The 24,877-nt window shown below is 42.6% G+C and overlaps 1 protein-coding gene across 1 annotated transcript in view; it reads right to left on the bottom strand.

Annotated features, from left to right (window-relative positions):
* Positions 1–1,327: 1,327 nt before the first annotated feature.
* Positions 1,328–24,877, bottom strand: part of ITGA1 (integrin subunit alpha 1) — a 74,684-nt gene continuing 51,134 nt past the window's right edge. Inside the window, exons 16-30 of the mRNA XM_077347090.1 lie at positions 24,056–24,219; positions 21,856–21,992; positions 19,536–19,646; positions 16,637–16,722; positions 15,756–15,891; positions 14,218–14,298; positions 10,875–10,951; positions 9,860–9,949; positions 8,450–8,552; positions 7,571–7,684; positions 6,896–6,997; positions 5,491–5,595; positions 4,612–4,704; positions 4,022–4,138; positions 1,328–3,216 (exon numbers count right to left, since the gene is read on the bottom strand). Of these exons, the coding sequence (XP_077203205.1) occupies positions 3,172–3,216; positions 4,022–4,138; positions 4,612–4,704; positions 5,491–5,595; positions 6,896–6,997; positions 7,571–7,684; positions 8,450–8,552; positions 9,860–9,949; positions 10,875–10,951; positions 14,218–14,298; positions 15,756–15,891; positions 16,637–16,722; positions 19,536–19,646; positions 21,856–21,992; positions 24,056–24,219 (1,561 nt within the window). The 3' untranslated portion in view covers positions 1,328–3,171. The remainder of the gene's footprint in view (positions 3,217–4,021; positions 4,139–4,611; positions 4,705–5,490; positions 5,596–6,895; positions 6,998–7,570; positions 7,685–8,449; positions 8,553–9,859; positions 9,950–10,874; positions 10,952–14,217; positions 14,299–15,755; positions 15,892–16,636; positions 16,723–19,535; positions 19,647–21,855; positions 21,993–24,055; positions 24,220–24,877) is intronic.

The following is a 24,877-nucleotide window of genomic DNA, read 5'->3' as shown; positions in this document are numbered from 1 at the left end:
GGCAGACCCACTGAGGCCTGGAGAGGCTGCGGCAGGCCTTCTCAGGGTGGAGGGGGAGCACTGGTAGAGACTCGCTTCCTCCCCCCCCTGCCTAGGAACTGGCTGGAAAGTAAAAATGGACTTGGAAGGAGTCCAGTTGAGCAAGCAGTAACAGCCAGTACTTCAAGGGCCACTGAACTTAGAGACACGGACAATGAACATTCTCATCCCACAAATTCTTATCCCAGTGCAGAATAATACTAGTGAAGGGTCTGAACCAGTGGTTCTCAACCTGGGGGTCGGGTCCCCTTTGGGGGTCAAACGACCCTTTCACAGGGGTCGTGGCAGGGTGAGCAGCTTGGCCAGGGGGCACTAATAAATAAATTTGCTGCCAAGGGGGGCACAGCCACTGTTGTCGCTCTTTCTGAAGGTGCCTGCCAATTTATAACCAATTTATACGCAATCACGAACTATGGATCTTCACACCATTGTTCAGTTTCGATTTAATTTCTGTGAAAAAACACTTGCATAATGTTATGGTTGGAAGTCACCACAGCATGAGGAACTGTATGAAAGGGTCACAGCATTAGGAAGGTTGAGAACCACTGGTCTAAACAAAGTGGCCCCTGGAGCACTGGCAGAGCTGTTGGGGCATGACCACCAGCAGCCAACTAGGGGATTGGTCCAATGGTAAATTTCCTTATAGTTTAACTGGACAGTCCACCTCTGATCCCACCTGCAGGTAAGGATCTCATATTTGCAAGCCCATCAATTCTGCATAATGGGGGTGGGTAAGAACTGAAGATCCTAGAAAGGGCATTTCAGTCTTTACATGATATGGGACATACAGTTACTAATTAAGATCTGACATAACTCTAGGTAATTCATAAATATGGTCAATTGTTTCTGACATCCAGAAACTGTCCGAAACTTATTTTTGCTTCGTTACTCTGACATCCCCTTTTTTGTTTTACTTTACACGACAGTGGGAAGAGTTAGGCAATAACACTGCTCAGCAGATATATGCCCAGCAGGGACATTATTCAAAAAGAACTCATCTTCCTGCAGAAGTGGATCCTTCAAATGCATTTATGTGTGCAGCATTTTGAGGGAGGGGTGCCATATTTAGCAACATTTAGATGCTTCATTTTTATTTTGATCCTCTCTTCCATTGAGACCCTTGGGAAACTAAGAAAAATTGTATCCCTCCCTATTTTCAGACCCTACAATATTAAATGACAATGGAAATTTGGAAGGTAAGATCTTTACAGTGAGAGGTACAATCACTGAAGGTGTCATATCAGTTGGGAGGGGAAAATGTCTAGAAATGTGCTTTCTACTGAAACAATAACCTTTCATAACGGGACCTACTTTAGTTCCTCATTTAATTTGAATTAAAAAGCAACTCAAGTTCATGAAACCACAAAAGAAGGGAATCCAAATGTGGTTTTTATGTACATTATTAAAAACTACAGGAGGAGGGAACTCTTCCCTTTGTCCAAATGGTTCCAAACACATTTTCATACACATCAATTATCTGTAGCTCAGTAGTGTTCAGGACAATTTAAATGTGCAGTTAGAGCCTTAAGTGCGATTTTGCACCTTTTGGAGTTCTTTGTTGCAACATTCTCTGCTTGCAGATTTAATACATCTGCTGAAGAAATATCTGTCTGTTCAGGAACTCCACAGCCTCCTCCCAGCTTTAACATACATTAGAAGGACTAGGTTTCCTCAAGTCCTCACCAAGATGTTGGGGGCATAACACATGTTCACATATAGACATACCATTGATTAAGCTGATGAAGAACCAGGAATGATTCAGACACAACTGAGTAGGAAACCAAAAATCACAGCTACATCTGGAAATATGCCCCTTAAGGAGCAATACTTGAGTGCTGGTGAAATAGAGTCTTCTTTCTTTCCCTTTTCTGTCCCAGCCCTTGAAAGGTGTCCCTGAGATTTGGAGAGTGCTCTGTGAAACCGCCAGATGTGGTAGAGGGGCTGCAGCTGGCAGGGGAATTGGCAAGAGTTGAGGATCTTCCCTTGCATGAAATACTTTATATTTGCACAAAGATATTTGGATCCAAGCCTCTATTTTGGGGACAACAAATCAGTTCTGTTTCACAAGGTAGCTACTGTGCCTTGGTGTGCATTGCACATGGCCCAAACAGAATATGCTGCAGGGGTAGTGTTTGGCAAAGTTTGGCAGGAATTGCCTTCTTTCCAATTTCACACTAGCCATATCCGGAAGTTACAATAAATGCATGTACAATCCATATATAGTGTACGCTGGATTTTTAAAAAAATACATGCATTGAGTATTTCTCGTGTTACACTCAACACGGGTACAATTGTATATGTGATTAATCCGGGTACTGGTCCCTGGTTTCAATTTCAAAGTGAATGTGTGTTGGTTCTCTCTTAGCAACAGATGTATGCATGTATTGGCAGCATGTAACACGTGAACAGAGGAACTGTATGTTAATCAAGTTTTTCTTTTGTCCAGATGTACAGCTCAAATGGAAAATATGTGAGCATTCCTGAGCGAGGTAAGGAAAATAAGCTTTTGAAGCATCCCACTTTTCATTTTTACCTTGTTTTGCAATCAGTAATGTATAACTAATTTATTTCATTCCTACCTGGGGATGATAAAAAATTTTTTATAGAGTTGTTTCTCTTACACACTAAGAGATTGTTCCCAAAGCTGTTATTTGGGTTTGTATATTCCATATTTTCAATATAACGTACTTTCAGCTTTGCGTGCTTGGAATAAGCCAGGATCCAAAGAGCTATTTTGGGGGAAGTGACCCGTTCCAACTCAAACCGGCATTATATTTGACCTGATTTCTTTGAACAGCAGTTCCCTAAAACAAATCACTCTGTATATGTACCTGGGGAATGGATAACTGATAAACCGAAGTCCAATGCCCCGTCTGAGTCCACTACACCAAATCCTAATTCAGGCTGTATCCAAAAATAAAGCTAAAATATATTTCTCTTATCCAACTTGCACTCCATTTCCGTTCATTTTTGGCAATTTGGCACCTTGGTTATTCTGTGCTCATCTGTGAGGAGACTTTGTGGCTTTCTGGATGACACTAGATGTGGCATTATCCAGTCACATTGCTGACGCAGACCTGAGAACAGATCACTGTAGAATTGCTACAGTTTGTTTTGTGGTCATTTCCCTCCTCATTTCTCCATTTTCTTCCTTAACGGCCTGTTGAAAAATCCAGCCTGCAAAGAGGAAGGGGGCAGGGGGGGGGGACAATAACAACAACAACAACAACAACCCTTGAGTCAATTTTGGAATGTATAGTTGATAGTTCTGCATTACATATAATTATATGTTATTCTCATCTTCATTTTGTCATTAAAGCAGTAATTTGTTGAGAATGCTTAGGCATCTCTCTTGTTAGAGAGCCCCGGCTCACTCACAGGACAGAGGGAAATATTATAAAAACAGTTTATACTGCTTTGCCATTTAAATGCTTTTCCATTTTCATTCAACTCTTTTGCAGGATACAGGGGAAGGAAAAAGAAGAGAAAATGGCTTCTCTGTAAAGTTGTGGTCATCAAAATGCAATCAAGTATCTGTTGATATACGGAGTCAAACATTTCATGCTTCACTTATGCTAACAGCAACTGAAATGCAGTCAAATCAACACTAGCTTCTTGTCCTACTCTTCAGATATTGATACTTAACAAAATGCCAACAGCATCTGTTTGCTTTAAGATATTGGTTTCTGCCTTTAGCTTTGAGAAGGCTGCCCACTTGTGGTCAGATATATGAAAACACAGAGTTGTTAGCTGGAATGTCCTGTGATAGACAGCTTCATAAGGTGGGGGACTTCCATCAGAGAGGGAGTCATCACGGAGCCCAAGCAAAGAGCATCCAGCCTACCACATTTCAAACCACAATTTGTCAGTATGTTAAGCAGAGAGGAAGGACAATTTCCCCACCCCCAAGCTCAGTGATCCTTCAGGACCCTTAATTAGCAGTGGGGTGAAAAAACCTAAACAAGCCATGGCATCATCTTACCTTCCACAATGCAAATATAAGTAGAGTAAGAATCAGAAGTCCCACAAAAACACTCAGCAGAATAACCCATAATGGGATCCGGCCTGGAAGAAGCTCTCTTGAAATCTTAATAATGATCTAAAAATTATTAAAATGATAAAAGAATCCATTTATTTAAAATATGAATAATGGAAAAGAGATTAATTCATCTGTCGTCACCATAGTTTAATTTTGGAGAGACAATTAGACAATGATTGATGATAACTTACACTGTGAAAATCAGAACAATTTTTAAAAGAAATTCTGGTAGAATTAAACTTGTGTGTACTGACGAGAAAGTCACAACTTGACCAAAAGGTTAGAGAGTTTTGCCAGGAAGTGGGGTAGAAATGGAATTAATAGTAACAACAGCTCAAGAATAGCCAAGGGTAGAATCAGCAAAGTGGTCAGCTTGTGTAAACAAGTATTTATGGAATTGAGCTGTAAATATATAGCAGCCCAAGACTATGTGCATGCTTTGTAGTAAATTCCAGTAAATGTTATGGACTAAAGCCTTAACTGATCTGTTGATTAAGATTCTAGTACACAAGATAGAATCTAATGGGACTTACCTCTCTTTTTTCATCATCCTTTTTCAGGATCAATGATGAGTTTTCACTCCTCAGTAATGCTGTTACATTAACATCTAAACTGGGAACACTTGCCTGGAATACAACACAGTTGGACCAGTTTAAACCCAATTTAACAAAGCTTTAAGTCACCAAAATAAATCAGAGTATGATTTCTATTTGTGAAAGGGGGAGGGGGAGAAAAATGATACATGCAAACAGCACCAACAATGAAAATGGGAAATCCATAAGGAAATAATTTCAGTGGACAATTCTGTACCAATGGCACCAAGCCAGGCTGCCACCAGTGCATTGATGCAGAGCTGCATGCTCCACAGCGTACTATGTCCCCGCAGGGGACACATTTCAGCGGGAATCCTGGTGTCCCTCTGAAAGGAGTACCCCCAGGAAACACAGTGGCAGCAGGTAGGTTCTGCCACATGGGGGGGGGGGGCGGGAGCGGCAGAGGGTGATGTAGTTTGCTTGATGGTGGGATTGCGACATGGGCTCTCTGTTGACGTCCAGGGCAAAAAAAGGAATGCGGATTAATCCGTGCTCCCTTGCCATGGGGCAAATGAGGACCTGAGTTGGGCCAGGTCTGGGCCAGCCCTGAACTGGCGGCAATGGGAATTTGGCCAGATCTGCAACCAGTAGTGAGTCAGGCTGAATTCCTGGTGCAGGAACGGTAAGAGCCATGTTTGGAATATATATATATATATTGACTCCAGGGAATGGTAGAGGACAGGAAGGCCTGGAGGATCATTGTCCATGGGGTCACGATGGGTCGGACACGACTTTGCACCTAACAACAACAATGAAATTGAATAACCATGATAGTGGCTTGATGCTCTTTCATACTCTTGATTTCAATGTCTAACTTACCATTATAAAGGTGGGTTTCCAGAGTCTCAGTGAAATGTTCACCTGAGATACATCTGACGGGGCCAGCGTACAGATAATGGATGTACAGTCATAGGAATCACAGTCCTGTTTGAAAGGTCATGACACAAAGGATGATTGAAATGTAAAATGTGGCTATCCAGAATAACATGTTTTTAAAGTCCCATCCATGGTCTTTCCCTCATTGCTACTAATGGCATCTTTTCAGATAGTACCATTATCCTTCAAAAGACATTTATCAAATAGGCATTTATTTGTTATCCAGCAATTAAGGGTCAGAACAGATATGCACCTTCATCTTTGTGTTTTCTTTTCGTATTATCAATAACAGTGAAGGAAGCCAGGTTTTGATTAGCAGGGATTGCATTCCAATGAAATTTGCCTTTTCTTATCCACCTAAGCCTTCTAAACAAACCTTCTGATTAAGACTTCAAATTTCAGGGAGTTTTGTTTAGACCTGTGATGTGGAACGTAAATAACAAAACAGGACTTGTGACCTTCAGCACAAACCTGCATTCATTACCCTCCCAGCTACATCCAAAGTCTGACCATTTTTGTGTTTAGAAACTACTCTAGATACATGTTTGTACTCTATCACTTATTATTGAAGGGCTAAGGACAAAAAGTAGGAATTACAAATAACAATTAGGAAAAAATCAAGAGATTAATCAATTGCAAAGTTCCATTGAGCAAGTGCCTTTGACCAGTTTCTATGGTAAAACACACCTACCAATAAGCCTATCAGCCATCCAACTGTGACAACTAAATTGATCCTCCATATTCAGAGCCAGTGTAACTTGGAATAGCAGTTGCTGCTGGGAAAGCCACAGCAAGAAGAAATTGTTTCTTTTCCAGCTACATCTGACTGATCAACATTGGGGAAAGGGTGTTGGTCTAGACTAGGGATTCCCAGTGTAATGCTTGTGGGTGCCATGGTGTCTGCTAACACCTTTCCTGCTACCTGTGAAGTGTTTTTAGGAAGTAGGTATGACTTTTCCCTAGCCAAGCTTCTGATTGGCCTTTGGAGCTCTGACTAGTTGAGCAGGCTCAAAAAAAAAAAAAACTCAAGGATGTCCACTGGGTGACTGAAGGAAAGCGGTGTGTATTCAAGAAAATATTTTTAACTGACCTGTTTATTATAAATGGTATCCTGTTAAAATGGGGCTTCTACTCAAAATGCTGAAGAGTTGCTATTAGAGTTATGCATAACTTCACTCCCTGACCTTTTGTGGTTGGTTCCACCTTATGAAATAGCCATTTTGTCGTGCAAAGATACCTGCAGGATCAAAAAGGTTAGGGACTCTTGGCCTTGATGACTCTTCAGTCTGACCCAAGATGGCATTCAGTTCAAAATATGCTGTATGAACAGAAGTTTAGATATACGTACAACTGGATTCTTTAGAGGCTCGCTTTTCCTTGACGTTAGGAAGAGTTGACCGCCATCAATCATTAATGGATCTATAGGGTGACTGGTTCGGCAGAAGGCATTCTAGTAGGGAAGGGATCAGAATTGTTACTGGTAGTAAAATAAAATAATCCCAGTAAAGTGTTTGGATTCATTCGATTTGATAAAGAATGTATTATTTTTCTCACTTATGCTAATAGATAGTGAAAGCATGCATGTAAAGGAACACAAAATATATTCATTTAACTCATCAGAGTAAACTATCAAAATATTTCTATGTGTAGGAAAACCCATTATTTTTAATCACAGTTCAACAATCAAAAATATAAACAATATATTTTGGAGGACATTCATACACATACAAACTATTCGTGTATTAAGAAATCTGTAGGTTTGCTCCATAAGACTATTACAGAATTAAGTTGATTATGTGGTCTAGCTTAAACCAATGTGCATCCACCTGTACCTGTGTATCTTTATTGGTTGATTGATTTTAAACATTTTAGCCAACTTTCTCCCTTATGAGATTCAAGATGGTTTGCAATTTAAATAAAAACACAATTAAAATGAGTATAAAACCCATAAAATCTATAATTTTACATGCCTCCTATGTGTAATTGTGACATATGATAAAAAAAATTTCTACATCTAACTTACCTCTGTGAATGATAGTCTTGTTAGGTAGAGGATAGGGTTTTGGACTGAAGTCAAGTTAGGGAATGAAATTTGCAGTGTAAGTTCTGGCACTGGAAAATATTCACCTTTAACAATCTGTTGACAAAAGAAGAAGGCTTATTCTTAAAGTCCTCAAATACTTTATTTCTTTTATGGTACAGTAGAATCCCATTGGTTGACATCTCAACCAGTTGACATCCTGCATGTAGTTTCCCTTCTCTCATTTCATCCTCACAACAATCCTGTCAGAATGGAGACAGAGAGATTGGTGCAAGGTCACTGAGCAAGCTTCTTAGCAAAATGAGGACATAAACTTGGGTGTCTGAGATCCTAATCTGACATCCTTACCTAGCCATGCCCAGGCAGCAGCTCCGGCTGGGAGGACAGATGGAGGCTCAGGTACCCCCTGGACCATCCACCTGCCTAACACGTTTACTCCACCAGCCAGCCTACCCACCACCAAATGACCTGAGGGAGGGCTGCTGGGTGGCCTAGCCCCCACCCCAGCCATGCCCAGGGCTTGGGCCCTGGCTGCCATACCCTGGATATGCTCCCAGAGTAACATCCAAGAGTTCTGAGTTCTCTATGGCAGGGGTAGTCAACATGTGGTCCTCCAGATGCTGGCAGGGGCTCATGGGAATTGTAGTCCATGAACATCTGGAGGACCACAGGTTAACTACCCCTGCTCTACGGTAAACCACCCTGAGTCTCACAAGATATGTTAGGAACCAGGAGCCGAGCATCAAGAAAGTAACAACGATTACATTATCCTGGGACTATAAAGTATTAATGTTGTATAAAATGTCAGCTATTGCTATATTAACAGTGACATCAATTAGGAAAATGTTTGCTTTTTCTTACCAAATAGCTGATGTTAATTTCATCCCCAGCATGCTCAGTGGCATTGATAGCAGGTGGAATCCTCTCATTTGCAGCAATAATGATATGAGAGAAAGTGGGATCCCTTGAAAAATAATAAGAATTCCATGAAGTGATTTAGCATTTTTGTATCTCAAGAGTTCCTTCAACACCCCAGTAGCAAAGGTCAGTAAAACACCCATATTTTAGACAGGGAGACCAGGTTGATGACTACAGTCCCATTCCATGCAATAATGAAAGAAGATTAGACTCTTGGATGCTTTAGGATGCTTAGGGCTGATCCTGCGTTGAGCAGGGGGTTGGACTAGATGGCCTGTATGGCCCCTTCCAACTCTATGATTCTATGACTCATGTGCTTTAGCGATCAGCAACACTTATTGTGAAATCATTGTGTTAATCTTCTTAACATAGGGGATGGTGCAGCTTTATTTGGCCTAATGCAGCTTTCTGAATAATACATGATTTTGCCATAAGACAATTTAAAAATTGTATTTACTTCATTTATACCCTGCATTCCCTCCCCAATGGGTTCCCAAAGCAGCTTGTCGTTATTCTCTGGGGCCCTGTGCATTCTCTGTGTGAAATGCCCCGACATGGGGTACCCGCATGGATGATGGGTGATGCTCCCCTTGCCATTGACAGGTGACTTGGGCTTGAAATGAGAGCTGGACTTTTTAAGGAGGGGTGTGCCACAGAGGAGGAGTGTCGCTCATATGGTACACCTCTCTCCACCCCCTCTGTCAGTGATGAATGCATCCAGTGGTCTTGCCTGCCCTGTCTATCACGCTGTCCCATAAGCCCCTGGGGGTGGCAGCAGTGCTGATTGGTGTGCTGGGAGGTAAGGAAGCGAATCAGCTCCTCCCAGCTTCCTCCTGACACCCACTATAGGGAGGAGGCAGAAAGGCATAGGCCTCTTTCCCTCTTCCCTGCTGAAGGAGTTGCCCACCCTCCCTCCCTGTTCTTTATGGTTGCGTGTTGTTAAAACATTGTTGTTACCAGCCCCCATCTTGCAACAATGCCAGAATGGAATGTTGCTGGGAGTTCACCACAGATGCTGCCACGGCAACCCTGTTGGGGCACCTTCCCCCCTTTCTGCTTAGGGAGGTGTCCAGCGGTGGCACAGCCCCACTGGAAACCCCCAGCCAGCTGCCACAGCACAGGAGCATTTAAATTCGTTTTTTGGTCTCTGATTGACAATATTGTCCTGAAACAAATAAATATATCCCATTAAGTTGGATCATGCTGATTTAAGTCCTGCTACTTGGGTTTATCCAGTTAATCAAGATATACTTTGGTTACATTTTCAACAGATGGGAAGGGGGAAATTATTTTTTAGATTGTCTCAGGAAGCCTTATAAATAAACCCAGGTGAAAAACAGCAAGCACCCATACCTTGAAAACACCAATCCACTTTCATATTTTACTGGGATCGTGATGCTTCCTCCATTGTCGAAAAGGGTGTCCTCCTCCTCTTCACTGTCACTAAGTAGAAAAAAGAAAAAAGACTTAGATCAGAGTATTCAGTTCACCTGTTACATCTGGGCCTATTCTGCACACATAGGATAATGCACTTTCAGTGCACTTTAGAAGTAGATTTTCCTGTTTGTACAGGAAAATCCAGCTGCAAAAGCACATAGAAAGTGCATTATCCTATGTGTGCGGAATGGGCCCTTAGGACTCAGCTCTGCTAGGCGGATTTGCTTGTTAATGGCTTAAAATTTGATGCATTAAAAAAAGTACAAAGTAAAAAGTACTTCAGACTAAACTCCAAATGAGGTTAGTAAATCACTGCTGTAGGTAAAAAATGGCTATGCAACCCAAGAAAGACTTCTGTTTATCTGTAATTTATCATGACAGCTATGTTGAGGGTTGCCAACCTACAGCCTTCAGCTGGAAATTTCCCAAGATTACAACTATTCTCCACACTGCAGAAATCAGTTTCCAGGAAGAAAATGGATGCTTTGAAGGGTGGACTCAGCTGCATTGTACCCTGCTGAGGCTGCTCACCACTGCAAAATCCACCCTCCTGAGGCTTTATTTCCAAATATCCAGGTATATCTCAGGGGGAATTAACAACCCCAGCAGCGATGCATAGAAATATAACACCTATATGGATATCTCAATACATGGACTTGCTTCAGGTCTTAACTCCACTGAGTTTTAACTGTGTTAAAGTATATATTAACTTCATGATTCCATGCAACGGTAACATCTGATTCATTTCTGTCACAGTGGAAGAAATAGCTATTTCTTTAATCCCTTAATTTTTTTCTTTCCTGGCATTGATAGTTCGTCTCTAAATGGGAATTGTTATATGCTCAACATCTGAGAACTTTTCTGGTCATACAGGCTTTCTTCTAAATCTGTCACTGAATAAAAATACATACAAATAATGATTGGTACTAACCTTGTCACAGAAAACTGGATAGTCATGTTTTCCAGAAGAAAAGACACATTGAACTGGAATACTATATTGAAAGAAACCTAAATGGAAAAGCCATGAAAAGAATGGAACATTTAGTTTGAACAGAAACAACATGTGGGCGATGGGAAACAATGCTAATAGGGTATAATGTGATATCGCCCTCCCACGTATGTCACTTGTGCAGATAAGCTAAGCATAAAAATGGGGTGAAGCAGGAAGGCGTAGGTTGGGGCAATCCTTAAGCACCACATAGTAGATCTCTAGAAACTGAGGGCTCAGATATACAGGACAAACTCTGATCTTTTTAATGCCCCTTATGCTGATGATTGATGTTAGAAACAGACTATCATTCAGGTATCTATTAGAGCCTGGATCTCTTCACTCCTAGGATTGGAGCCATCCAGCTTTTCTGCTGCTGAAAAATGGAGGAAGGGTCCCCCTTGAACATTGGGTAAGACTGTGCTGGAACCAGAATGCACTGAAACAATGTGGGAAGGGAACTGGGGGAGACTTAGTGAAAAAGCTGGCTGGTTCCAAGCCCTTGTCTCAAATCACTATATCATACCATCGCTGCATACATGAGCTGTTTATATTTAAGATTCAGCACAAGTTACAGCATAGCTGTAAATAAAAGCAAAACATTTATTTATTCGATTTATTTCTTACATGTTTTCCTGCCCTTTCCTTATAGCTCAGGGCAGATCACATTAGGTTAAAACATACAATGTATAAAAATATAAATACATATATAATTACAATTTAAATGTAATGAATTAAAACTAAAAGTTAAAATTGTATTAACACTAATATTGCCTGAGCTGCCTCCTGTATAGAAGAAGAAAGAGGGGGCATAGAATATGGTCTTCTAAAATAGTGATCCCCAACCTGTGGGCTGCGGACCACATGTGGTCCGTCAACTAACTGGAGGTGGGCCGCGAAGGACGCCTTCTCCCCCCCCCCGGCCCTTTACTTCATCCACGATCTGGCAGGCGCACATGGGACTATCTTGTTGCAGAGAAACAAGCTCAGGGTTCCCATTGATTTGTCATTGTCATGAGTTAAAATTTCCATGAAAATAAAATGCTCCATATGTTCATTGTTGTGGTGTGTCTGTATCTTATTTTGAAGGGATGTTTAAACATTACCATAGCAATCAGAGAGCGTTAGGGCAGTGGTTGAGAGTAGAGGAGTAAACTACCCCCCCCCCCACTGGGCCTCAGTAAAATTGTCAAGCGTTGAGTAGTCCCCAGTGATAAAAAGGTTGGGGACCACTGTTCTAAAACATTTACTTGGGTGGGTCTGAGTAGAGTTTGAGTAGCGAATATGAAGAAGCAGTATTATTCTGTTCATGGATCCAATCAGCTCTTTCATTCTGTCTCACCCAGTTCCCCTCCATAACCCAGCCCCTTCCCTGTGGGTAGATTAAAATGAGTAGCCGTGTTGGTCTGAAGTAGCACAGTAAAATCAGAGTCCAGTAGCACCTTTAAGACCAACAAAGATTTATTCAAGGCGTGAGCTTTCGAGTGCAAGCACTCTGACGAAGAGTGCTTGCACTCAAAAGCTCACTCCTTCAGTAAATCTTTGTTGGTCTTAAAGGTGCTACTGGACTCTGATTTTATTGTGCCCCTTCCCTATGGTTTTTGAAATCTCCCGAATAGCCTAGTAGAATCCCTTCCCCTTTTTCAGCAGCAGAAAAGCTGGCTGCATCTAACTTATCATGTGTGTTTGTGAGGACATAAAAATTGTGGAATCAGAATATAAAAAAAATTATTGTAACGCAGCAGATGATAGACAGGCATTGTCTTTGACTAAGAGGCTAATTTTGTCTTGAAACATCTGTCTAAATTTATAAACATTAGCTTCTTCCCAGTTCGAAGTAGTTCTGTGTAGACATTTGTTTTGAATTAGCAAAGGATATCGTAGGCTACTAAAAACTTTTCGTGAACCCTACAGAAAGTATCTACAACTGGTTAACCATGTTCACTTTCAAAGCTCCAGCTATGGCTCTCATCTGATATATACAGAGAGTGGGGAGAACGAGTTGTGGGAAAGTGTGCTGTCAGCCAATTTATTGTCAAGAGCTGAGCCAGGTCACACAATGAGGATATGGGAACACAACTTCTAAAAAAGCCTCAGATAACACGGAATGTCGCTTTGTAAACAGAGCTATGGGCTCTACTGTTAACGTAAAGGCCGAGAACAATACTTGACAAGTATGAGGTTATAAGAGCGGCTGCTGTCATTCTCTCAACCCTGGGGTCTTGCCAGACAATCAGGGTGAAGACAGAAATAACATCAGAGCAGCAGTAACAGTGAGGGGTTTTTGCCTGTGGTGTGATCCTAGCTTCCCACTGCTCCTATATCTTTTTCTAGTTTTACTTTCACATGTAGAGTGCCTGCTCATTTATTGTGTGGGAGATAGGCATTTCCCTCATGGAAACGACTGGTCCCCAACCTTTTTATCACCGGGGACCGGTCAATGCTTGACAATTGTACTGAGGCTCGGAGGGAGGGGGGTAGTCTTTTGCCGAGGGACGTCGCCACCACCTGAGCCCCTGCTCCACTTGCTTTCCGGCTAGTGCCCCTGACTTCCCGCCGCCCACTGGGGGGCGCTGTCATCAGCAGCTGCACAGTGCCTCGCTGAGGGGGAGCCCCAGCCATGGCGGCTGCTGGAGAGCACCAAAGGTGAGCCGGTGGTACAGTGCCAGGGCAGCCTCCGAGGCAGCAGCCGGGGAGGAGGACGAGGAGGCCTGGTACCGACTGATCTATGCACCGGTACTGGTCTCCGAACTGGAGGTTGGGGACCACTGTGGAATCATTTTTCTCAGCACTCCAACTGTGATATATTGATGCTGGGAAAATGAGACTTTTTCTTCTGCTAGTTTGTATGCACACAACTGGGCCTTGAGATCTTGTCTAGAACATGGTTGTCACAGATGACCACTGGATAATAATATTTAATCATAACAGGTATTATTAATTAAAGCCCCTAAACTCTCTTATTGTATAAGTTCTGTTGAAAATGCTCTGCCTCTAAGTTTAACAACAACAACAGCTTTAAAACTGATGGTGAGAGATAAAACTCTTGCATACCACACAATGATTTTAGCTCTAAAAGGCTGCCAGTGAACTTGGAAGAATGGTGGTCTGAGGGGAAATGGTTCTGGATAACATGGGAATGAGCCCGGTTTACCAGTTGGATGATGGGGTTAGACCACTGTCAAAGCTTTGGAATGGAGGACCAACCACCATGAAAAGGAACAGGTACTTGCTGACATAGGGTAACTACTACAAAACCAAACCAGCTAAATATACAATATCTTACCTCCTCTCCAGGGGTTAGGAAAGGGTAACCCACTCTGCAGGTAATGTTAAGTCCAACTTCACAGCTATCTTTCTGAATTTTCTGTACAGAGAATAACAACAACAACCCCACCTCATGTAATTTTGCTTTTAAGAAGTCAAAGCAGCACAAACGGAAACAATATTCTAGGTACTGTAGTATGTGCTTAAAGTCAACTGAAACTGCTGAACTATTAAACTGTTAAAGAGATCCAGTTCAAATTCCTATTTGGCCATGCATACCAGGTCAATCGCTAATATATCATCTCATTTTATGCATAAAACAGTGATCTGCCTCACACGCTCAGCTCAGCTGGGATCTGAACCAGCTGAGGTCAAAGACAAACCCTTTCTCTGCTAGATCATCGGTTTTTATTTCATGGCAGTGTGTCTGACACATCGTGCAAATATAGGTCAGGCAAAAACCATTTCCTGACCACCAGTGAGGCATTTCAGCCTGGCATAGAAAGAGGCAATATGGTAAACAGGATTATGGGTAAACACAGGCTGCCCAGATTTTGAGGTTTTGCTTCTGGGTGCTACCACCCACTAAGCTGTCCCACAGAGAAAACAAACTCTTTGGTCTGGAGGGCCTATCATTAAACAGGATGAGATAATTAGTCCAAAAAGGCAGTACCATTAAGGAGAAGCAAAATGCCCATTACTGGGTCCATGACCCATATTTTGTCAACATAGGGGTGTCCTTTGGGCTTCTCCCTCAGGAATCATTATGATCTGAACCATTTCTGTGGGTCCTGTTTCTCAGTGAGATGATATACCTATGCCTGGATGAAACCTCTCCTGTGTCCTAACATTCCTTTATTCAAAAAACTGTTATCTGCCTGGTCTAGATAGCATGGAGGAGGCATGAATGGAATCCATTTTTCTATATATAAAGAGGCAGGATTTTTATGTGAGGATAAGGAGAAGAATTTAATTGGGTGAGCACATGCCTGCAGTGTCAAGTGCTCCATGGCGGCCACGGGTTTTCCACAGTAAGAACTTGTTCTTTGACTGTCTATGTAACCACTTATTAAGTATGCATATTATTATTATATATTAAGAGCCTCGTGGCGCAGAGTGGTAAGGCAACAGACATGCCCATGAAGCTGGGAGTTCGATCCCAGCAGTCGGCTCAAGGTTGACTCAGCCTTCCATCCTTCCGAAGTCGGTAAAATGAGGACCCAGATTGCTGGGAGGTAAACGGTAATGACTGGGGAAGGCACTGGCAAACCACCCCGTATTGAGTCTGCCATGAAAACGCTAGACGGTGTCACCCCAAGGGTCAGACATGACCCGGTGCTTGCACAGGGGATACCTTTACCTTTTTAAAATTATTTATTATTATTATTATTATTATTATTATTATTATTATTATTATTTCGATTTCTAGCCCGCCACTCCCAAAATGGCTCATGGCGGGTTACAACATACATAAAACCCCCAATAAACCCCACCCCTGAGCTTGAGCAGATGAACATGCTACCATCCCAGTGCAATATAATGTATAGGAATTTGTACCTCAGTTCCAACAAAAATAATATTTCCAGGATATTGAACGGTGACTCTCGCGTTATAGGCGCTGTCTCTTTTATTCCGGACAAGCAGATGCACTGGGAATTTGTAATTGCTTGACTTGACGATGACCGCAGAAGTACTGTAAAATGTTTTTAAAAAGTAAATTTGGGGGTAATTAAAAAAGAAGTTTCATTAGAATGAGACACAGAGGGTTGATTGAAGGGATAGAATCCAGCCATTACAGGGCATTCCATACAGGACATTACATACAGCAGCATTATGGGAGAAATTACAGGAAGTGAGTGACTGCTGCTCTCTCTCCCCCATATGTAGCTCAAACTGAAAAACAAAAAAGTCATAGTCCTACAAAAGGCCTTATATAACATCTAGTCCAACTTTTTTCTCCATGCAGGAAATCCAGAGCTAGAGCATCCTGACCAAATGGCTGTCCCATTTTCTAAGGTCTTCAGTGTAGGTGAGGGAGCCTGTCAGGAGTCTGGTGATGGAAGCTGGTGATGAGGCAGAGGAGGAGGAAGAGACGCTGCAACAGAGCAACAGCTAAGAAACCATGAGCAAGAGGGAGCCACGGGGGACTAGAGTGGCGAGTTCCTCAAGCAATGGCAACCGAGGCAGAGACAGGACCCAGGTCTCAGACAAAAAAGTGCCCGGCTGGCTGCTCATTGCAACCAAAGGCTGGAAGATACACCTGAGTCTTTGCAGGATGAAGACCGAAAGACTTGGACTTCCTGAATAAGTCTTTGCAGGTGCTGTACTTATCTCCAGCCAGACTTACTTGAAGCTGAGGCACTGGGTGCTCAGTATGGATGCAATACATTCCTTATTTATTAATGCAAGGGCATATAAAAAAGCTTCAGCTGAGTTACCTGTCTCTTTCCAATCTTGCATCAGCACTCAGTTGTAGATCTGTAATGCACTTCTCCTTTTTCCCACAATCTTTCGTGAATGGGATCTGCAAAGCATCAGTTACCACCAAAAGAAAAAATTAGCGATGTACAATCTCAAACATCTGCTTTGGCCCTCCATTTCAGCTGCAGAAGGAAAAGCCTGCAGCTCGGCTTCTCAGTTACCAAAATACCTATAATATAATCCCACATGGCTTGACAGTTTTGTAAAGTTCAAGAGCATCAGCTTCTGACACTTTTCTACACGGTGTCTATTTTCTAAAGTGCAAAATGACACTAACATGCTTTGGAAGTCACTAAATCCATATTGTGAAATATGAAGAATGCGGATCAAAATGTTTGCACAATGGGGCCATATACAAACGAGGTATTAAAAATCTAGAAAAACCCTTATGTTTGCCAAAAAAAAATCTGCAAATTTAGTATAAATGACTGGGGGTGGGGTTAAATCCCCCTCAATATAGAATGTCGCCTGAGATCCTGTGAGATCACAGTTGGCATTCTGTGGCTGTCTAGCAGCTGGGGCACTACAGCCTTGACCTGGGCATATCCAGATTAACTGCAGGTTGGGAAAAGCAGCATTAGTGAGGAAAAACAGTGAAAGTGCTGAGTGAATGAGTGGAAAACTGGAAATGGCAGTTCTACAAATGACATGATGGACCTGGACTCACATGCCTTGTTGTAATTTAGAAAATATCTCTATATACTTTTCTGCCTCCATGTCTGTCTGTTTGTTCATTTCCTTTTCCATCCCTTTTTGTTCTTTTTCTCAAAGAAAAGGCAGCTTCACATCTTATATTCTTAAGGTACAAAAAGCTGACATGTAGAACTGTAATGTTTGCATGTTGCTAATGTGTGAATTTGTTGTGTGTGTGGCGAAAGCATGTGGCACTCAGAAATTAAGATTAGCTAAATGTCTTTTCTGTGTTTGTACAATTTGGGAAATATGGTATCTACTACTACCAGTTTGGTGTAGTGGTTAGGAGTGCGGACTTCTAATCTGGCATGCCGGGTTCAATTCTGCAGTCCCCCACGTGCAGCCAGATCGGTGACCTTGGGCTCTCCACAACATTGATAAAGCTGTTCTGAGCTAGCAGAAATATCAGGGCTCTCTCAGCCTCACCCACCCCACAGGGTGTCTGTTGTGGGGAGAGAAAAGGAAGGCAATTGTAAGCCACTTTGAGACTCCTTCGGGTAGAGAAAAGCGGCATATAAGAACCAACTCTTCTTCTTCAGTAATATTAGGGCTCTCTCAGCCTCACCCACCTCACAGGGTGTCTGTTGTGGGGAGAGGAAAGGGAAGGCAAATGTAAGCTGCTTTGAGACTCCTTTGGGTAGAGAAAAGCGGCGTATAAGAAGCAATTCTTCTTCATCTTCTTCTACTTAAGAAGTGAAACCAACCTAGATAGCCATGGGATCTTGGAAGGAAAAGGAGGAAGGACAGAAGGGGGTCCCTGGCCCAAAAGAAGTACATCTGGCCAGGCATTGGGTTGGGGCCAATGAACATCAGGACGACTCTGAACGAAACAGCTATTGGGCTCCCTCTACATGGATGCACCACCCTGAAACTGGAAATCAACGGTAGTAGGATGAGTTGGCTACCCTCTGATAAGACAGATTTTAAAGGCTTATAAATCCAATGTTATAAATCCAATGGGTCAAATGTATTGATTGTATATGTTATATGATTTTAGAATGTAAGAAGTTGCCCTGAGCTAGCTTGCTGTGATGGGTAGAGAACAAATCTCATTATAAATAAATATCCTTAACACTATTTCACTCCCTTATATATTTGGGAAACAGCCTCCTGGGAGAAGACTGTCCAGCGCCCTGTCCATCCAGGTCCACCCTGATTGGCCCTCCCCCTCCAACTCCCACCCTGCCTCCTTGCCTGCTAGAAGCCTTGTGGCTGTGGCCTCCACTGTTGCCCACGAGGAAAGAGGCAGTGACAGGGCTTTGTGGCCTGCAGGTACGCTCCTGCTGGGAGGGAGCCGGGGGGGAGGGAGGAGTTTGCAGCCTCCCTGTGAGCCACAAAGCCCTGTCACCGTCAGCATAGGGAGCTTTCCATTCCCTTAAACTCGCTTTGTGGGCCAAAGGGAGCTGCAGCCACCCTTTCACGCCCTCCTGCCTGCCACCCCTTTCAAAGCCCAATGGGGATTTTATTTCTTTAAAGAATCTTGTGTATAATTCAAGAAATTGTTCTGCAGGTTATAAAGAGTCAAAAGGTATAATTCTGGACAGTCAAAATTCAAGGGATCACATTTTGGACTGTTAAATATTCCTTGTGTGTAATATTAGATACAGATATAGTAATGCCTTTCTCTGTGCAGGGATTTTTAAAATTCAAAAATATGACCGCTCCTGGCATCTAAAATGGTACTAGGCATGCCAGTCTGCAGGTGAGATTTAGGGATCCCCTGGAATTACAGCTCATCTCCAGACTAAAGAGACCAGTTCCCCCTGGAGAAAATGGCTTCTTTCGTGGGTAGAGTCCATAGCATTATAGTCCTCTGAGGTCCCACCCCATCCCAAATCCCACTGACTCCCTGCCCCACCCCCAAAGTCTCCAGATATTCCCCAGTGCAGAGTTAGCAACCTTCAGTAGCACAGCTCCAAATTCTGTCATCTGTGTCAGCCAATTCATTCTGCGTAATAAGTAGGATGGATTTAACTCTAGGACCACCTGTCAGTTATGTTATACTCAATCTGAACTACAGTCTGTTGACACAAAGTTGTGAAAATTAGAGTTCTTACTGGCTTGCTTATCAAAGAAATTGGGGAGTTGTGTGACTCTGTGTAAGGATTCATTTATGGTTAAACACTTAACTGTTCATCACGTCTTCTCCAGATAATAACTTACATATTCATGTATCGAGTTTGGCAGCTCAGCGTCAAGAATGGGTCCATTCTCGGGGTCAGAAAAATTGAACTCTAGCAAAACCTTCACAGAGTCAAGGAAGTCAGGTTTGCTCTAGAAGTAAAGCAAATCAAAGCAGTCATTGCAACTTTTCATTTCTTGCAATGGTCAATAGGGTTTTTTTTTTTTAAAGGTAGTATATTCTGAAAATAATTGACTTCCTGTTTGGCAAGGTTAGTAGCAAGTATACCTAAACTTTATATAATTCACATATAAGAAAACAACTCAGAAAGTTTCAGGTAGGTAGCTCTGTTGATCTGTAACAGAAGACTCAATCCAATAGCAGCTTACAGACCAACAGGATTTCCAGGGCATACACTTTCAAAAGCTCCCTTCATCAGATAACAAGACAAAAACTGCCATTTTCCTAAAACAGAGTTCCTTTACTGTTCACATACAAATATTTTGGGAGACATGTGAGTGCGACCCCCCCCCCCGGGAATCTCACCTATAACATGTCTAGAAATGTGTGATGTGATATTATTGCGTTTAATAGTCTCATTCCCACTCTAGGAGGCAGGGAAGTACTGAACATGATGATGTGATACTGTTCCCCCCCCCATGTTTTGGTGGCAGCTACATGCCATCCAAAGCCCTACAACTGCAGTGTGTCTTGGCTAATTAACCCATTACACTTTTAGGTGAACATGTAGAACCAGAGAGTTGGAAGGGGCCATGCGGGCCATCTAGTCCAACCCCTACTCAATGAAGTATCCGCCTAAAGCATCCATGATAAGAATCTGTCCAGCCACTGTTTGAAGATGGCCAATGAAGTATCTATAAATGCAAAATGGCATCCAAAAATGCAAAATGTGCAAAATGACTGATGTGGCTTTTTAGTTTCTGGACTGGACTTATATGTAGCTCTGTACACAACTAGGGAAGGAAAATCTAGCATAATAAACATTATTCCTCTCATGTCTGTTTCCTGCTTTTCTCCTCAATGGGGGCCCAAGGCATCTTACAATATCATTTCCCCCTCCCTCATTTTATCCTCATAATAAATCTGTACAGTAGGTCAAGGCTGAAGGAGAATGACTGGCCCAAGTCCATCCAGTAAACCTGGGTTTCCTAGATCCCCAGGTGAGATCCAAGGAGCAGGTTGCAGGCAAAGAAGTAGCTATCCAGAGGTGTGAGATCCAAGAAGTACTTGATTCATTCAAAACAAGAACGAGCCAAAACGGGGTTCCAAACTTTAACCTCCGTTTTCAATAGACTTCTTCAGTGGCAAGTTCCTAAGTTAACACAAAATGTTTAATAAAGTGACCTATTCATAATTTATAATATTATCAACCATAGTTATATTTTTCTTCACCTGCAACCTGCCCCTTGGATCTCACTTGTGGTTAGTTTGGGACCGGATCGCCCTCTCTGTTTCACTTTCCTAGGTCAGTTATGCACAACAGGAAAACTCACAAAAAATCTGCAAAAAAGACATTTGCTTTTTTGATTCTGCATATGGCAGCAGTTTCGCCATGGAAAACCCATGGGAATATTTTGGATTATGCATGTCACTCAGCCCTCATGGAATTTTCTGCGTATACTCCTCACAGTATCATAAACCTGTTTGCTACGATTTTTTTTCCTGTAAGCCGGTTCCAGGGGTGCTTTTCATGTCATGCATAAACGTTATTGTGTTTTCTGTCTCTTCCCCAGAGCTGTCTTACACCAATGGCTGAATGGAAAGTCCATGAACTACAGTTCCCAAGAGATTCTGCCAGCAGCACGGGTCAGTCAGGTGACATTGTTGCTGACCACAGCCTATCAAATGAGCTCCTAGTACAATGGATGAAGCATCTCCCACTGGAGGAAGGCTCTCTCAAATGCAGAATTGTTTGCATCGCTCTACTATGGTATGCAAGCCAAAAAAGAAGTGTGTTTTTAAAAGGGGCAATTTACAAAGGGGTGATTTAAAAGCGTCAGTGATCTGACCGACGAAAAACTGTGAATGCACAACCGCCCCTAGATCCCCAAGCTGCCCAAAGAAACAGCCACAGCTGTCAGCCCATGATACTGACAATGAATGAGAGTGCATGCTAGGGGTGCCCCTTTCAAGTGCAGAGGCACGGTAGCCAAAGAACATGGTGGTCAAGGACAATACTGTCCACACACAGATCAGTATACATTCTCTGTAGCAGAACTATCCGAAAATTACTTTTGAATGTAGGGCTCCTTTGCAAATTGGTTTCGCACAAATGCAATACAAGACAAATAAAAAACAGCAATGGGAAAAGAGGGTAGCTGCTTTATATGATTTACTTGCCAACATGTAGAAGGTATGATTAATACATTCTGACCCATTGACTGTGATATTTTTTTGTATCTTCCGTTCTTGGGTTCCTGTGAAAAAACTCCGAGATGACTTCCGTTGTGCATCGAGGGTGAGCCAGTACTGGATATCTAGGGAAACAATAGGAAGAATTGGTTATATATGTAAAGTTTCTTGAGGACTGTCTCTTTCCCTCTCATATTCCTTCTTACTTCTCTGCTAAGGTGACCAGATTTCAACATTGGTAAAGCAGGACACCATTGACTGGGGGGGGGGGGGTTCTTGATTAAAAATTTGGTCTATATGGAGCAACAAAAAGTTTCATAGAACGCATAGAATGCAAAAATAGAATTGCAATATATATTTTTTAATTTCAACATAAGTACAATTTGCCAGGTGCCCCCAGTTGTCCCTCCAACAGTGGGATAATATGGTCACCTTATTCTCTGCACCACTTTTAAATATGCTAAAGAAGGCATACCAAAGGAAGCATGAATGACTACAGAAGCCAAAACATAATTTGCACCTGACCTTAGGGTTGAAAGCTTTGGCTTGGAAAACGATTGTAAATGTCAGGGAGAGGATAGGCTTTAGGTAGGAGATGGAACTGCAGGATGCAATAGCAGAGTCTGGCCTCCAAAGACGCTATTTCCTCCAGGTGAACTTATCTCTGTGGTCTATGGATCAGTTGGAATGCCAGGAAAACTCCAGGCCTCACCCAGAGGTTGGCAAGCCATTGTGATCAAGAAGCAGCAGGAAAGAAAGCTTGAATCTTTAGGTTACATGAGCCAGACTTTTGCATCTATTTGTTGGTGTCCACCATGAAGGGAAGAGCCTCTTGTGGCGCAGAAGAGCCTCTTGTGGCGCAGAGTGGTAAGGCAGCTGTCTGAAAGCTTTGCCCATGAGGCTGGGAGTTCAATCCCAGCAGCCGGCTCAAGGTTGACTCAGCCTTCCATCCTTCCGAGGTCGGTAAAATGAGTACCCAGCATGCTGGGGGGTAAACGGTAATGACTGGGGAAGGCACTGGCAAACCACCCCGTATTGAGTCTGCCATGAAAACGCTAGAGGGCGTCACCCCAAGGGTCAGACATGACTCGGTGCTTGCACAGGGGATACCTTTACCTTTACCTTTTACCATGAAGGGGTCTCCAAATAGTGTTGCCAGCCTCCAGGTGGGGCTGAAATGCCTGAACAATTTGGGGATGGAGCCTGGGAAGTGTTTGGGGAGGAAAGGAACTTCAGTAGGATATAATACCATACAGTTCTATCTTCCTAAGCAGCCATTTTCTTCAGGAGAACCGATCTCTGTAACCTGGAAACCATCTAGAGACTGACAACCCTAGGCCTGGAGATGACAGAGATCAGTTTCCGTGGATAAAATAGCCGCTTTGTAGGGTGGGCTGTATGGCATTATACTCCACTGAGGTCCCTTCCACCTCCAAACTTTGCCTTATCTAGGTTTCATGCCCTAACCTTCAAGAATTCCCCAACCTGAAGTTGCTATCCTATTCCCCCAATAACTGTTCGGGCAAGAATGTTACACACAGTGTTATCACAGTGTTACAGCAGCAGGCATCCATTCGCTAATATTTAGTGGCAATATTTAGGGCCATTTCGCATGACTTTAATGTAGCAGAAGGCTTGCAAATTGTAAACGCTACTAATTTGCAGTCCCGCAAAACGTCGCACACAATCTGCCACACTCCTGAAAAAGGCGGGACAGGGGCTTTTCGGGAGCATGATAACAACCACCCATTGGCTGTTTGTTTGATTGATGGCCAGGGGCGGGGCAAAGCACAGAAAAAATCGCTCCCTTTCTAGCAATTTTTGCGAGACCGGAAACCTGTGGGAAACGATTGAAACACTACTGGATTCCACTACAAAGGCAGGTATGCGTAATGCCAAGATTGCACTTTTAAAAATAGCGTTTCCGTTTTCTGGAACCAATTGGCAACATTGGTCCTTGTGCGGAAACACTCTTTGCATTCCATTTAGCCTTTATTCCATTTAGCATTCCATTCTAAGACATTTTGATGGTTTCTATTCCATTTCCCTCATAATATATTAAAATGTTAAGCAGCTGACCTTCCGATACACTGGTTAGCTTCTAAGGAACTGCTCCAAAACAAATGCTTTCAGAACGGCAGAAAACATCTCGTAGCAAATTTCTGTAATGTGTACCATGCCCACTTACCTCTTTCATAGATTGTGTCTTCCTTCAATTTCAATTGGACTCGAAAACAAACTGTGCCATTGATGGACACGTTTTTTCTTTGGGTGCCATTGTTTATCTTCTGGATATTAATTGTGCTGGGCATGAAATGCATGGAAGCATTTATCTCAGCAACATCCCGAGTCCTAATAGGAAACATAATGATGATAAATGTTAGACTATATTACTAATAATAATTAGTAATCCCAAGCATTTTAGCCTTGGGAACTCTTGGATTATATTAGTTTCCCCTCTAACTCCTGGTCAGTCTACTGTTGGGCAGCCGTGTATCCCTATTGGTTATCTGGGACTGTTCAGACGCTTTTGATACCACCAGTGATGATAGTACTCTGGTTTGCCATCCTGGGTAAGAATGGATATTGTACAGTGACTCTTGTTTTTACTGCAAGTGGGCCTCTGCAGTTGGACCATTTCAGCGGCTGATCTCATTCCCTGACACTTCCAAGTAGGGGGAAGTGAAACCAACTGGAGAAATAGCTGGTCTGTTTTGCTTCCTCCCACTAGGAATGGGGGAAAGAAATGAACAGTTTAAATGGCTCACAGCCATTTAAACCTAACAGCTGATGGGCAGACTTTCTTGCTCAGTTAAATTCCCTGAACCCTCAGACTGAACCAGACAAAAGTTCTGGGAAATCTTTGGGGGAGGCACCTCCCCTGAACTTCAGTTTGGGAGGCATGAATCAACAAAATTGTTGGAAAAAAATATATCTGGCAGTGTTAATGTAATAAAAAATAGCAGAATTAATGTTTAAATGATGAGACCAGACAAGGCAGGTATACTGT

Source organism: Paroedura picta, chromosome 7, assembly GCF_049243985.1.
Source record: "Paroedura picta isolate Pp20150507F chromosome 7, Ppicta_v3.0, whole genome shotgun sequence".
NCBI classification, from domain to species: Eukaryota; Metazoa; Chordata; class Lepidosauria; order Squamata; family Gekkonidae; genus Paroedura; species Paroedura picta.
This window is presented reverse-complemented; position numbering and strand designations above follow the sequence as displayed.